Raw genomic sequence first — 16,101 nt, 5'->3', positions numbered from 1 at the left:
AAGAACTATTGTGCTAGAAACAATTTTTAAGAACCACCAGCACAGGTAATTGGGGATAATTCTGGGAGTATAATGGGTGGAGGGCCAGGGTTTCTCTGAGATTTAGACAAATCTAGAATTAATAGTCCAGTATCCATTCTGTTTGAGAGTAAGTTCAGACACGATCTCAGAGCAGGGCAGAATAACCATTCAGTATGCTGGCACAGTCAGTCTCTGAAATGAGAACCTGGGTCAGAAAGCCCAGCTTCACTTTAGTAAGGAGCTCCTTTGCTGATGGATGAGGTTGTCAAAGCGATCATACACTGAAGTCTGTATTTTTAAAAAAGAAGAATGAACAAGAATAAAACCTGTTTCATCATCTTACTCTTTATATATGTACCTATTGGTGAGCACAGAAAAAATGATTGATGATTACTGGTGCTGGATTCTCTGGCTAAAATAAAGTGCCTTCGTTTTTTGCTGAAAATGAGGACTGTCAATGCAAAACAAGAGTATGGACAGTGGATATTTAATTCAACTTGCAGAAATGTCTTTCAATTCTGCTGAGAATAGAAAAGTTAGAAAACAAAGACACATTTCATGTAGCAAGGGCAATACAAAGGGGTTATATAAATTTATTTTTCATATAACAACTGATTAGAAAAATTCCCATTTTCAATGTTTAATTCCATCTCTCATTTTAAAAAAAAATCACTAAAAGGACAAAAACCCACACAAAAATACAATCTGTATCTGTTCTATATTTACAGATAACCGGTCACTATTAAGGCACAGATCGATTAAAAACATTTATTCAAATAATCCAAATATTTTGTGCATCATATAACACTGACAACATGGTATACTGTAGTGTCATATTCCCTTCATTGCATCGAGAAAGTGAGAAGAGTAATTTCCAGTGTTTTTATTTTTTTTAGCCACTCTATTTAATCTAGGTTTAATTGGGAGAGTTTTCCCTTTGGCATAATATCAAAGCACTGTTCATAAAACCTATATCCACTCAATACTGCAAATTCATTCCGTCTTCCTCCTGTTGCAAATGCATGGTGGAGAGTTGGGAAAAGACTCCAAATGACTGTTTTGTGGGGGCCAAGATCTTATTAAAGAAATGATAACATTTAGAGCACTGTATTTTTGCACAGGAAACAAATCTGGAATTCTTATTGTATGCTGAATGTGTGGCATGATGTGTTCATATAGCCGTATATGTCAGGGAGCTCCATGTGCTGACCTGCATCCATGCTCCCTGTGTGCAGGATGATTCCGTTCTGTTTGCAAAGGGAACAATTTAGTTCTACACCCATAAGTAGATACAGTTCCTTTTAGAAATGGACATCCCCTTAGTGCTATTGATAACTTTATGACAGGCCCATTACCTATGCCTTCAAGGTAACCAGTACTTTTTAAGTGAAAATTTTTCTGCGTGCAATATTTCTCTCTTGGGTTTTGTTCTTACTTTAACGATTAGCCAAGTATTTCTTACCCCACATTTGTACGAAAGTCCCCAGTTGTGTGTATGACTCTAACGCTTTCTGGGAGAGCACTCGGCAGTGGTTTATGTCCATGCAGAAGAAAGTCTTGAATACTGAACATAAATAAGGCATTACAGTACAGGGAAGTCACCACATTCCTAATGGGAAAGTTTTCCAACAAATTCATACACTTGGAAATAATATTGCTTTGAAGAAAGAGAGGCACTTAGTGATTGTCTTCATGGATTGAAAACCCTTCATAAATCCACAAAAAGATGTCTGAAAAGACCCAGAAAACAACGTTGCCTGATTTCTTGGACTTTCACAGTATCAAGATTGTTACAATGAGTTTAGCCGCTTACAGAAGTCTTATTTTTCCTCCTTCAGAACTCTGCTGTCTTTATAAACTGTCACCCTAGATAGAGACTTAAATAAAACCTTTCCAGTCTCAAGAAACCCAAGTCTACTTCAAGCAGACTGATATGGTTTTAGGAAAGTCCTATGACCATATGGAGCACAGCTAATGTGTACACAAGGACAGTAATGTATTTTTCCTCCTCATGGCAACAGTGCTGTCTTGTCAGATGATTATTTGTCTTTTTTAAATAAAGTGACAATCTAGGGCTCCAGTTATTGAATGCCGTCCATTCTCTACCATAAATCTCTAGTAGATATCAATTTAATCAGTTATGTACTGTATGCTTATAATATCTAAAAAATAAAAGTTTGATATAAATAAGTGTCCTTTAGTGGCAGTATACTAAAAATAGCCCTTTGCCTTCAGACAACCATTAAAATCACTTTAGCAATAAAGGCAGCAGCTAAATATGATGACTGCAAAGGGTTAATATTGCAAAGTCCATTTGGTCTTTCTTTGCTCGCACCTGTTCCAGTGAACTTGGTTCATTATAAAGTATTTCTAGGATGTTGACATAAATGAACAGAACCGGTCCATAACCAAGGGGAGTCACTTAGGTTTCCCAAAGTCACAGAATACTCTGCACAAAAACTAATAATCCAGTACTATTTCAAATAAAAGTTTAACGCAGTCAGAAAAATGTGACTAAATCTGATTTGTACCAATACATCAGGTGACATAAAAATGAGAGAGAGATAATTTCCACAGGACAAGAAATTAGAAAGTGTAAAGTGCTGAAAGACCTCAATAATTATTTTAAAGCAGTACCAGAAAATTCCACTTTGATTATTAAAAAAAAAAAATCCCCAAATACTAAAACAAGCAAACAAAATAACTTCTGTGTTTTCTGGCATCCCAGATGTCAACTCATCCTTCATGTTAAGTAAAAAATCAGTGCATATGTTATATAGGTAAATAAAAAGAGGAAATAAAGCCCTACCCCCATATTGCAAATTCTGTCCAGTTGCCATTAGGGAAAAAAAGTAATCCTCATGTGGCATTTGGTATGATGACATAAGAACATCTTCTCTCTTTTCTTCCTTCTTGGCACAAAGTTCAGGCGTGAATAAGATGCTTTGGTCCTGATACCAGACACCCAGAATGCTGAGGACGGTGTGCAGTGAAGGCCGTTCACAGATCTCCTGCATCCAGCTTGACAGCTGGAGGGCACATGCCTGGAGGGCACCGCTACCAGCGGCCACTGACGCTAGCAATGTCCGCGTGATACTGACGGGGTAGCCTCCCACTTGCTCCACCTTCCAGGAAAGAGGTGCGTGTATTTGGCGGTTCAAAGAGCTTTCTTCGGTTTTTATTTAGTTCTGGAGAGAGAAACAGAGACTTATTAGGAACCCAAGGGAGAAGTTCTAAAGTCTTCAGGACTGGGCAGAAGAGCTCAGAAAATGGTGATGCAGTAGGTTTGGGTGGGGGTGGGGAGGGGGCGGAGTCCGGTAGGTAGCAAAAGGAAAACCTTTAAGTTGACCATCAAGACATTTTTGAAATGCTCAAAATCGAAAGTCTGATATGAAAGGCAGCATGTGTAGCTGAGAGAACCAAGGACAGCAAATCATTTTACTGCAGTTTAGAAACTCTCTGGGGAATATGTCATTCTCAGAACCCTTTCAAGCCCAAATATACAAAATAGTTTGACCTACCCTAAATGTCCTTTCAGAGGCAAAGGGAGGGGGGCCATCAAAGTTGGTGGAAGGTACATGACAGGATGTACTACCCAGTGACATAGAACATTATTACAGCTCATTAGACTCATCCATGTCAAACAGAGTGATCATTAAATTATTTAAGTCAGACATGAAACGAGGACCTCGTACCTAAACACGAGACTACTTAAAAAGCGGTGACGTGTTAAGCCACAGCCTGGTGGCTCCACTGACTCACGATGCCTACACTCCTCGAGTCAGAAAGAATTATATGAAGAAATATATCAGTGAGAGGTTTCTTTGAATAAAAAATCAACTTAGTAAAAACAGCAACAGTTAAGGAAATTAATACAATTGAAAACAACCAATACGTGAATCCAGATTTTCAGGGAAAAACTAATAAGATCCTGGAATTTAGTTTTATATAATTTAGTTTTGAACCAGAGTGCTGTTTAGTTTCTTTTCCCAACTAAAAATTATTAATCAGAATAGTGAAAAATTGAAGCAGCCTACCTGTTCATGACTATACAGTGTCCTGTCCTCCCCTCCATACACACATTCACAAATCCTCAAGTCAACGGACGTAATTATTACTAATGAATACACACAAGTACACAGAATTGTCAGACTAGAAAGCAGTGTTTCTGATAGCCACCAAATGCAGATACAGCTGACCCTGAATACCGCGGATTTGAAGAGAGTGGGTCTACTTAGAGAAGGGTATTTTTCAACAGTAAGTACTACAGTATTACAGGCCGGGTGGAAACTGCAAAGAAACTGTGGATACAAAGGTGACTATAAGCCAGTTACATGAGGATTAACTCTCGTGTGGTTCAAGGGTCAAATGTATCTTCAGATTTATTCTATCTCAAATATACAGATTAAATAGTTCATATGCTTAAAGCTGTTGTCTTTCTCTAGGAGGATGGTGAAGCACCTGATTCAGTACCTTTAATAATCTGCGTAGTACACAGAACTTCTTCAACCATATACACGCACACAACCCCATTCTAAATTCTGAGGTTACAGAAAGCTACGGCTTGCTACAGGAATGCTGGGGATGAGAACAGACTCAAGCAGGTGGCAGGGGGTCCGAGGTGGCCAGGGACAGCCATATGGCCAGATACACTCTTGTCTCCCAAGTTCTTGAAGAGGGACCAGAACCCTTAACATTTCACCCCACTTGCTTTCCAAAATGTAACTGACTGTCTCAGGGGTGATGCAAGAGCGGAGACACGCCGTTCCTGTGCACGTTTAGGTCTTAGGGGAGAAGAGAAACAACAGTGATTTATCACAGCCTACATTCATTGCGTGCTATTTAACTCCTCCTTGAGGGTCAGATAGTATTACTATCCTCAATTTTACAGGTAAGAAAGTTGCGTTTTACAAAGTAACTTGCCCACGTGGCTGTTGGTGACAGAGCTGAAACCCTGCCTGCCTGATGCAAAGGACTCTGCCACCAGCTGCTGTGATCCATCCATTGGGCAGAGACCACCTGAGGTATCAGGAGTACAAAGTTGAGAAACTGGTAGTTCCAGGTATGCCAGGTAACAGAGCTTTCCTTCATAATTTATATCTGTACCAAAATTACTTTCTAAATAGAAAAACAAAGCTTAGAAAATAAAGAAGGAAAATATTACAAGCAATAGACACATGCAGGCATGCATACAGATGGCTACTGTCTCAAGTTCCTACAGAAAGACAGTAGCAGTAACATTCCTATTACATGTATGTCATTTTAAAAACAATATATAAAATCACAATTCAAGACAGAATTGAATATATTTAAAGGCAAACTTATAGCAGAGTTAAAAATAAATGATTCCCCTTAAACACAGCCTGGAAAAGTTTTATCACCTTCAGATAGGAGACTTTCTTTGGCCTCCATTTTCTTTGGGGGCAAGAACCCATGAGTCAGGAGGACATTCATTCCCCCACTACAGAGAAGGAAAAGAAAGGAGTTAGATCAAACACTGTTTTCAGATGCTCATGGAGAATAATTGGGCCATTGAAGACAAAAATTTTTAATAGACATTGAAAACTTCATTCTGAAAAGTCACATCAACTAGATTTTTGAGAGAATAAATGATCATGAAGATTTCAGCCATTCCCTAAAGATGTAATTTCTAAGAGTACATACATAGAGATATTCCAAGTGTGAAGCAGAGAGAGAAATCTTTTAAGAGAGATTATCAAGGATCAAAGTCCTACTGAAGAGACTTTAGTTTCTGTTTTTTAAATTAAAAAGCAAGCTCCCTCTTCTGATTTTTTTCAGTAAGCCTAAGGGATAGTTTGAGAAAATACCAACCTTTTTCTTTGAAATTCCAAGGTTCACACAATCCTGGCAGCTCTCAGGATCTTGTTGCGGATCTGAACAGAGTCACAAACTAAAAGAATAGGTCGGGAAATGTTAGATCTACCTGAGGCTGTGGTGGAAAGCCTGTCAACAGGATGCTACACTTCCTGTCGCATAGTCCCTGTACGTTTAGTTAACCAATCACTACCATACTCAGAGAGAAATCCATGAATCTTCCAAAAATCATGTATTTGGAGGCAAAAATTGTTTTCTCTGACCCATCTCTAGAGGAGAGGAATCTCATCTCCTCCTGTAATATTAAAATATGTGTCTTCTGGCCCAAGATTAAAAGCAAACCAAACCCAGTACTGAAAGAACAACTCAATTATAAGTTAAAAATCTACAAAAATTTTAAAAAGTAATTTGAGCAAACTCTGTATCTAGCCAACCTATGTAACCACAAGACAGACGCTAAGGCCTCCCTGCTACCCTGCGTCTATCTGGAAGTGAAGTGTCCTGAGACTTTAAATGAATGTCTTTGTTATCAGAGGAACTGAATTGGAAAAAGAAGCTTTTCAATGAAGGGTTTCTCAAAAACTTACTCCCTGCAGAGAAAATGATTTACCAGGTTCAAACAAATGCACTCACCAAAATCACCCTTATAATAATCAAACACTTCCTGCTGTACAGAGCATTCATAAGGTATCTTATTCAAAGTTTCTAATTCCCTTTAAAAGCAAGAGGACCTGTGAACCCCACTGAGAGAGGCAGTCTGTAGAAGCAGGATATAACCTCAGTTAGAACCACACTGAAGACGATGACTCGAGAAATTATTTTTCTTAAATGAGAACTGAAAACCCCTCATGTTTTGCACCCTAGTCCCCCCCACCGCCCACACCAAAACCGACCCAGAATCACCACCAATGTATTCCAGAGTACAAGTACTGATGATCTGCCTGGAATCTATGAAAACATTTAGAGACATCTGCTTGTTGCTGGAAGCTTTACAGTTTGGAATTGGGTTGCTGCACAAAGGAACGACTAAATTTTCATTATACAGTCACAGACATTCCACAGACCTCTAGTGAAAAAGTATAGAGTTCTGAAACATACACTTCTGTGGTATAAATGTGCGGCCCCACAGTATAGACATGGTGATTGAGTTAATAAAGTTCCAAGTAGTATATTAATTTCATTTTCAAATTAATAAAAGAAATATAAAAAATATATGAAGTTAATTTGGGTCCAGAAGTAGCCTTCTGAAACTTAGCTTTCGGGTAAACAAGTTGAAAACTATCCTACTGCCACATATAGTTAAAAAAAAAAAAAACAAAGGGGAGTACCCTACTAATGATACATATTGTTAAAATTGTAGGTTATCTTCACTGTGTCTGATGATATACCATACGGAAGGACAGATATTAGAACTGGAAGGTGACCTGACATGATGATATACTCCAGTCTATCTTCATGATTAAGAAACCAAAATCAAAAGAGATCTGGAAACTCACCCAAGGGTGTATGACTTGGAGAGGCAAATCTCGGATCTCCTTATGTGAACAGTGTTCCTTCCACTAGAACCAAGCTAATTTTACGAATGAACAAGAAAAACAGTGGCCGCCCTATGGAGCTCCATCAGTGCAGCTGCTTCAGTACACAGCGGGCAAGAAGACTTCTCAGACTGTTATGTACAGAGCTCTATCCATGGAGAGGCCTACCAGGCTGCTCAGTAGCTCAGTTTCTACCCCATTTCAAGACTATTCTGCTTATATCTGCTTCGGATATTAGGTCTGTATATAAGATTTCCTGTGGGGAGGTCGGTGGGGTTGATCTGCTTCTATAATCCAATGGAAAAGCAATCTGCTGCTAAAATAAAATGGAAAAGCACTGAGGCTTTTAATTTCATTTGATGATTTGATTAGCGAATATTGTTTATAAAGAACTTTCACCAGTTGGATGCCACTGCTGGCCTCAAAGGCATAGCCTGCAAATTTGGTGTTTTGAAAAAGCAACATAATTTTCTCATCACACCTAACATTTGGCTTCTGCCCTTGCTGTCTCTTTTTAAGAGACTGGCACACATATAAAATTGGCATTCATGAACTTAATCAGAAAATCTTCCATAACCTTGTTTTGTTGCCTCCCAAATTTCTTCCTCATGTTTCTCTGAACACCTTTTTGAGGTACACTGTTATGACTCTTGGCTTACACTCATAGGACTCTTGGCCATTCCTTTCACATAAGAGGTACCTAGTAAACATGCACAGCATTTTCTTACACACAGAACACGCGAAAGATGAACAAAGGCAGTGGTCTGGGAGACAGACCTTCACACTTTCCTTCATTCTGTGACTGCTTTCAGGATACTACCCTCTTCTGTGACTCGCAAATTCTGTTAAAGCTTTGGGGAAAGTTAAAAAGCATTAAGACAAGAAATACTGCCAGGTTCCAGCTGTACCGAAGAACATTTTCTTTCTCTCTGCTGCAGTGATCTCAGCTGCTCTACAAGGACACATGTATTTAAAGCATGACAGCCAATCCAGAATAGTTACTCATGAACCCAATGATTAGCACTTAACACAACTGCAACACAGAGATTCAAACTGCTCCTCCATCCCCATGTTCTGCAAAGGGAAATTCTGGTTAGATCTCTCGAAAGAGATCTGTTTTCAGGGATGACACTAGTCAAGGCAGGTTTTCAGGCAGTGCCTTGGTGAAGGGGTGGGGGTACCCTCAGCATCTGTTACACTGTTAGTGGAAAAACACTCTGAAACCACAACCACAAAGCTGCCAGGTAGGAAGCAGAACCAGCCCCACTGGCTGAGACCATGGCAGAGAGTCTCCAGGTTTAAGATATAAAGAAGAACAGTTATATTCACCTGAGATCGCAAGCAGCATTTTCCTTCTGGCACCAAAAGTCGTGATTCCCAGCTCCTTCAGATCCTGATCTGTGAGAGTGAGGAATGTCTGAAGATCGATCTGTGGGTGAACAAGTAAATCTATGGTCAATATAGTAAGTGCTTAGTTCTTCCTTGGTATAAGTTCAACCAACTGCTATACTTATTATGCTTTGCCGGCTTCCAAAGAACAATGGTCGTGGTACAATCACCACCGAAGGGACAACAGTTAGGTCATAAAGGTGGTCAAATGAAACCGATGATTCTAGCAGAAGACTCTGTATACTTAGTCTTACTGCAACACACTTAGGTCTTAGCATCCTGGAAGCCAAAGCAAAAAGGGAAAAAGAAATGGCACAGTTTTTCATGCCCTGATAAAGAATATATACCCGTCCAGAAGAGAGAAAACATTTCTTAGTTTTAGATTCTGACTCAGGTAAGTATATCTCCATTAAAAGGGACTGAATAATACCATATAGTGTATCTCTAAGTGTGCTCTACATAAAAATGAGAGCAGAATTCACAGTGTAACTCAGACCCATGACTCCCTTGGCTCAGTCCAGCTGACCATCTCTGAGAGTGGCATATATGAAGTATTCCAAGAGACAGTATAATTGTACTTCCTGGCATCAGCAAAAACGTGTGGAGGGAACCACCCCAATAATCCCATCCTGCCTTGAAAACCGCTAGAGGGGCAGAAAGGCAATGGGCTCTGAAGCCAGAGAGGCTTGGGTTCAAGTTCTGATTCTGCAATTACTCGTTGTGGGCACTCAGGGTTGATGATACCTCACAGGGTTGTTTGGGGCATTAAACATGATCCTAGATATAATGAAGTGTGTTCGCTAAAGGGGTAAAATAGTCAGCAGCTATGGTTAGCAATAATGTATTCAGACGTATCATCTATGAAAGTTGCTAATCTTCATCCTGCTTACAATATATTAAATCTCACATGGTTACTTAATGGGGGATTCCTGTTAAGTCATATCTGTATATGAGAAAATATCCTATATGAAGAGAACAGTACCAAATTTCAACACACCTGAAACTAGTAAAATACACTTTTTATTCAAATTATATAGCAATTAATTTGAAATTTTCTGTTTTGATTTTGAAGGTTACATCCAGATCTTGAAAATCCCTTTCATTTATCATTTGCAACAGGTCTGGAGATTTTTTTTTTAGCAATTCTATCCAGTGAAGACACTTACAGGGATCCTCAAACTCTTTTTAAAGGGCCAGAGAATAACTAGGCTCACAAGGCCAATACTGTCTCTGTTGCAAGTACTCAAACTCCATTGATTTAGCTCAAAAGCAATCATGGGCAATATGAAGTCACTGAGTTGGTATGGCTGTGTTCCAACAAAATTTTATTTACAAAATTAGGCAGCAGGTTGCAGTTTGCCAGTATGACATTATGTTTTCTTCCTTTTTGAAGTAACTAGATAGCAAGCACCCATATTAAATTAATTTATGTGCATCTTCAAATAGGAAATACAGATTAAAAACAAACCCAGGATATCACCAAATACCATCTAGTTACTTATTTCTAAAACCTGATGTGCATGAACAAGTTAAAACTCCTCAGCTTTGAGCTTCTCAATTAGCCACCTGCATCCAACCAGCAAGACTAAGTAAATAAATGCAGGTCTTTAGTGCACAGATGACGAACGTGTTATTCAACTTAGAAAATCTTTGGCTACATGAATACTAATCTAGATTTAGAAAAAAGGAAACAAAATAGTTGTCCTAAAGTCCAAAATACACATGACAACATTTGGGGAGTGTGAAAAGAACAAAAAAGTTCAGCAATTAAACTTAAATTATGGACAATACATTAAATTTATGCTATAAAGTGCCTAATAAAAATCATAGATTCTTTGACTAATGCATGCCAGGGAATTACTGGCATGTGCTCGTCCCATGAAGTAAAGCCAACTAGCATGAAACTTGGATGATGTCAGGATTTGGAAAATAGATACATTTAGAGAACTATTCTCTGAATAGTTTCTGGTGCCTTGATAACATGACAACATGATTAGAAAGAACCATGCTTAGGGGGTCTTCTCCTTATGCCAGTGCATCATGGCCATGGCTGATCAGTCTGACCAAAATCCATGGTAGAGATGTTTCAGAAGACATCTTAGTTCTGTCTCAGTTCAGACAAAACCCAAACAGTAAATTAATAAGTTAACATCTATAAAAAGCACATTATATTCTATGAGATCACTCTTCCGTAATATAATTAGGATGGCATCAAAAAATAACTATGGTTATTTATTTCAGATGCTATTAAGTGCCACAAATAAAGATAACAATGATGAAAGAACAAAATCTTCTTAAATATAGAGTTGCTGCCAACCTTCAGGAAAGTACGAGTCAGAAGTTAATGTGAATCACAACACTCATCAGGTCTTTTAGCTAAAACTGGCGAAGGATAGCTGTGTGTGTTTCTGCAAGCACAATTTCCTCTATTTCTGCCATCCTGTGTTTACCAGTTGCACTAAATAAACTAGAAATGACAATTTTCTTGGCAAAAACAAGCTATGAGACTTGAATAAATGCTCAGTGAAAGCACAGTCACAGGTCAATGAGGGATTTCCTTCTAGAAGTCATCATACATACAACCAAGACAAAGACGCCTGGGAAAATAAATACCGACTGACCTCTTGTTGCTGGAAGACGTCTGTGTATTTGCCCAGGCCCAGTTTGCTGAAGAGCTCAGGGAGGTCAGAGCCTTTGAAAGAGCTGCTCAGGTTGCAGCCGTTGCTTCCTGTCAGCGAGGAAATGCAGTCCATGTAATTGCTGCTGCTGAGATAGTGTTCCGCTGAAGGCAGAGCAGAGACAGGCGTGAAGTGGGAATGCCCAGAGAGAAGACGGTTTAATTAAAAGTTTTAATCACTCAAATATTTCAGATTCATTGTTTTGGGCTGAATAGAGCAGTTGCTACAGAAACACAGCAAATCCTTTACTGAAACATTGGCTTTTCATTAAGGAAATGCTGGTTATTGCTTTCAGGGAGGCTCTTGCCATTTAAAATGGTACACTTGGGAGACAGCAATTCAGCAACAATGTCTCTGTAGTTAATAATCATTAATCATATTCTCCCTCAGCATTCAGAAACATTTGCTCTTTATAACTGATTTGATGTGAATTAAATGAGGAATTGGAAGGAAGATCCCTAGGACACAATAAAGGTAAGGAAAGTTACGGGCTCCTCTTGCATGCAGGCTGGGCCTCTGTATCCACACTTGTGCTTTCCTGTGGTCAAAGAAATTCTGTGATATTACCACATATAAACCCCATTTCCCTCCAACATAACTGGGCAATGAGTTCCTGAAATAGAGTGCTCCAAAATGAAGAGGAACGTGTGAAATGAAAAGAATGATGCTGGAGTTCCTGCATTTAACTTACAACAAACATATCCACCTCTTAGGGGAAATTCTAACACATTTCAAACTTTGCCTGGATTCTCCTCCTGATCTGGCGGGTAAAGATTTCTATGTATTGTCTGTGGTTCTCAGACCCAATGGCATGCACAGCTGGGTGACAGACTAGTGAGCCATACCAAGTATTTGACCAGATACCCACACACCGTGCAAGGGCAGCTTTGGAGAATCTAGCAGAGCTGTGCAGCCATTCCTGTCCCTCTAATCAACAATTAACTCTCCTCCCTTTGGGAATTCTACCAAAGATGCTGCTTTGGCAAGGATTCCCAGAGAGATGAGGGCAGAGGACACTCACCGAGCTAATAAGATCCATCTAATCTCCTCTAGGATCAATGCATTCACCAAATCTAAGAATGTTCTGTATGGCCACTCATCATTTTCTCTGGTTGTTTTCATCTCCTGGCTCAGAAGTCCTAGATAGGTCTCAAGTGGAAGGAATTTCTTAATAAGGTTTCTCTTTCTTTTAAAAACAGATGTTTTATCTCTTTGGGGAAGAATATGTAGGGGAAAGGATCTAGGACCAAAGTGAAGAGGCCCTGAGCCCTGGAACACTCCACCAATTGAAGGTAAGACCCCAGAATCACTAAAAAGACTGAGGAGTAATGACCAGTGAGGTAATGGTTCAAAGCTGATACAAAACAGAGTATGATGATTGCACTGGAGTGACTCCTGGACTTGACAAAACGGAAGCAGGCTGGCTGACCATACAACTTGCTGTCCCAATGATAAATTTACTCTCTTTAAGGGGAAAAAAGGCAACCTCAATGTCCATCAACAGAGGAATGGATAAACAAAATGTGGTACATATATACAATGGAATATTACTCAGCCACAAAAAGGAACAAAATTGGATCATATATAAAGATACTGATGGACCTAGAGACTATCATTTTGAGTGAAGTAAGTCAGAAGAACAAATATCATATATATTAATGCATATATGTGGAATCTAAAACAATGGTACAGATGATCTTTTTTGCAAAACAGAAATAGAGACACAGATGTAGAGAACAAATGTATGGACACCGAGGAAGGAGTGGAGGGTGATGGGATGAACTGGGAGATTGGGACTGACATACATACAGTATTGATACTATGTATAAAATAGATAATTAATGAGAGTCCACTATACAGCTCAGTAAACTTTACTCAGTGGTCTGTGGCAACCTAAATTAGAGGAAATTCCCCAAAAGAGGAAGTATATGTATACGTATCACTGATTCACTGTGCTCTGCAGCTGAAACTAACAGAACATTGTAAAGCAACTGCACTCCAATAAAAAATTTTTAAAAACGAGAATAACAGTGGAACAGTTGGTATAACAGGGATTCCCAGAGAAAACCTATATATTCGTGACTTTGAAAAGGGGATCAAGAAAATTACCTAAAACTTTTTTGATCAGTACAGTAGTCATTGGCAACTTGTGGCAATCGAGCACCTGAAATCTGCTAGTGGAAACTTAAAATTTTTCTGTAAATGTGAAATAACACACCATATTTTAAAGACTTAGTACAAAAATGACATCTTAGAAAGCAGGGAACTAAAATGGATAGGAATGGGTGAATTTAATTCAGATGACCATTATGTCTACTACTCTGGGCAAGAATCCTTAGAAGAAAGGGAGTAGCCATCATAGTCAACAAAAGAGTTGGAAACACAGTACTTGGGTGCAAGCTCAAAAATGACAGAATGATCTCAGTTCATTTCCAAGGCAAACTATTCAACATCACAGTAATCCAAGCCTATGCCCAACCACAGATGCCGAAGCAGCTGAAGTTGACCGATTTTACGAAGACCTACAAGATCTTCCAGAAGTAACAGCAAAAATAAATGTCCTTTTCATCACAGGGGACTAGAATGCAAGAGATACCCGGAACAACAGCAAGTTTGGCCTTGGTGTGCAAAACGAAGCAGGGCAAGGGCTAACAGTTCTGTCAAGAGAACGCACTGGTCACGGCAAACACCAATTTCCAACAACCCAAGAGACGACTCTACCCATGGACATCACCAGATGGTCAACACTGAAATCAGACCGACTATGTTCTTTGCAGCCAAATATGGAGGAGCTCTATACAGTCAGCATAAACAAGACTTGGATCTGACCGTGGCTCAGATCATGAGCTCCTTATTGCAAAATTCAGGCTTCAACTGAAGAAAGTAGGGAAAATGACTAAGACATTCAAGTATGACCTAAATCAAATCCCTTATGATTATACAGTGGAGGTTACAAATAGATTCAAAGGATTATATCTGGTAGACTGAGCGCCTAAAGAACTATGGATGGAGGTTCGTAACATCGTATAGGAGGCAGTGACCAAAATCATCCCAAAGGTAAAAAAAGGAAGAAGGCAAAGTGGTTGTCTGAGTAGGCTTTTAAAATAGCTGAGGAAAGAAGAGAAGCAAAGGGCAAAGGATAAAGGGAAAGATATACCCAATTGAATGCACAGTTTCAGAGAATAGCAAGGAGAGATAAGAAGGCCTTCTTAAAGGAACAATGCAAAGAAGTAGAGGAAAAAGTAGAGTGGGAAAGTCTAGAGATCTCTTCAAGAAAATTGGAGACATCATGGGAATATTTCATGCATGGATGGGCAGGATAAATGACAGAAATGATGAGGACCTAATAGAAGCAGAAGAAATTAAGAAGAGGTGGCAAGAAAGCACAGAACTATACAGAAAAGGTGGGATAACTATACAAAAACGTGGGATAACCACTATGGTGTGGTCACTCACCTAGAGCCAGACATCCTAGAGTGGGAAATCAAGTGGGCCATGGGAAGCACTACTCAAACAAAACTAACAGAGGTGACAGAATTCTAACTGAGCTATGTAAAATCCTAAACCAGACGATGCTGGGAACATGCTGCACTCATGTCAGCAAACTGCAAAACTCAGCAGTGGCCACAGGACTGGAAAAGGTCAGTTTTCATTCCAATCCCAAAGAAAGGCAATGCCAAAGAATGTTCAAACTACTGTACAGTTCAGTTCAGTTCAGTCGCTCAGTCGTGTCCGACTCTGCGCGACACCATGAATCGCAGCACGCCAGGCCGCCCTGTCCATCACCAACTCCCGGAGTTCACTCAGACTCACATCCATCGAGTCAGTGATGCCATCCAGCCATCTCATCCTCTGTCGTCCCCTTCTCCTCCTGCCCCCAACCCCTCCCAGCATCAGAGTCTTTTCCAATGAGTCAACTCTTCGCATGAGGTGGCCAAAGTACTGGAGTTTCAGCTTCAGCATCATTCCCTCCAAAGAAATCCCAGGGCTGATCTCCTTCAGAATGGACTGGTTGGATCTCCTTGCAGTCCAAGGGACTCTCAAGAGTCTTGCTCATTTTGCATGCAGGCAAAGTAATGCTCAAAATCATTCAAGCTAGGCGTCAGGAGTATATAAACTAAAAACTTCCAGATGTGTAAGCTGGATTTAGAAAAGGCACAGGAACCAGAGATCAAATGCCAACATTCATTGGATCACAGAGAAAGCAAGGGAGTTACAGAAAAACATGTACTTTTGCTTCACTGACTGCACTAAATCCATTAACCTGTGTGGATCATAACAAACTGGAAAATTCTTAATACCAGTCTGGAATACCAGACCACCTTACCTGTCTCCTGAGAAACCTGTATGTGGGTCAAGAAACAACAATGGAACTGACTGATTCAAAACTGAGAAAGGAGTATGACAAAGCTGTCTACTATCACTCTGCTTATTTAACTTCTATTTAAAGTACATCATGCCAGGCTGGATGACTCACAACCTGGAATCAAGATTGCCGGGAGAAATATCAACAACCTCAGATATGCAGATAATAAAACCACTCCAATAGCAGAAAGTGAAGGGGAACTAAAGAATTTCTTGATGAGAGTGAAAGAGGAGAGTGAAAATGCTAGCCTGAAACTTAACATTAAAAAAGCTAAGAT

The 16,101-nt window shown here is 39.5% G+C and overlaps 1 protein-coding gene across 3 annotated transcripts in view; it reads right to left on the bottom strand.

Moving 5' to 3' along the window:
* Positions 1 to 492: 492 nt before the first annotated feature.
* Positions 493 to 16,101, bottom strand: part of BICC1 (BicC family RNA binding protein 1) — a 349,295-nt gene continuing 333,686 nt past the window's right edge. For 2 of the 3 annotated variants that reach the window (XM_027531037.1, XM_027531036.1), the window contains exons 19-21: positions 11,402 to 11,562; positions 8,721 to 8,820; positions 493 to 3,209 (exon numbers count right to left, since the gene is read on the bottom strand). In XM_027531037.1, the coding sequence (XP_027386838.1) occupies positions 3,079 to 3,209; positions 8,721 to 8,820; positions 11,402 to 11,562 (392 nt within the window). In that variant the 3' untranslated portion in view covers positions 493 to 3,078. Of the gene's footprint in view, positions 3,210 to 5,853; positions 5,933 to 8,720; positions 8,821 to 11,401; positions 11,563 to 16,101 lie in introns of all 3 variants that reach the window. The other variant, XM_027531038.1, reaches the window with a different exon arrangement.

The sequence above is a fragment of the Bos indicus x Bos taurus genome, chromosome 28 (assembly GCF_003369695.1).
Source record: "Bos indicus x Bos taurus breed Angus x Brahman F1 hybrid chromosome 28, Bos_hybrid_MaternalHap_v2.0, whole genome shotgun sequence".
In the NCBI taxonomy this organism is placed as follows: domain Eukaryota; kingdom Metazoa; phylum Chordata; class Mammalia; order Artiodactyla; family Bovidae; genus Bos; species Bos indicus x Bos taurus.
This window is presented reverse-complemented; position numbering and strand designations above follow the sequence as displayed.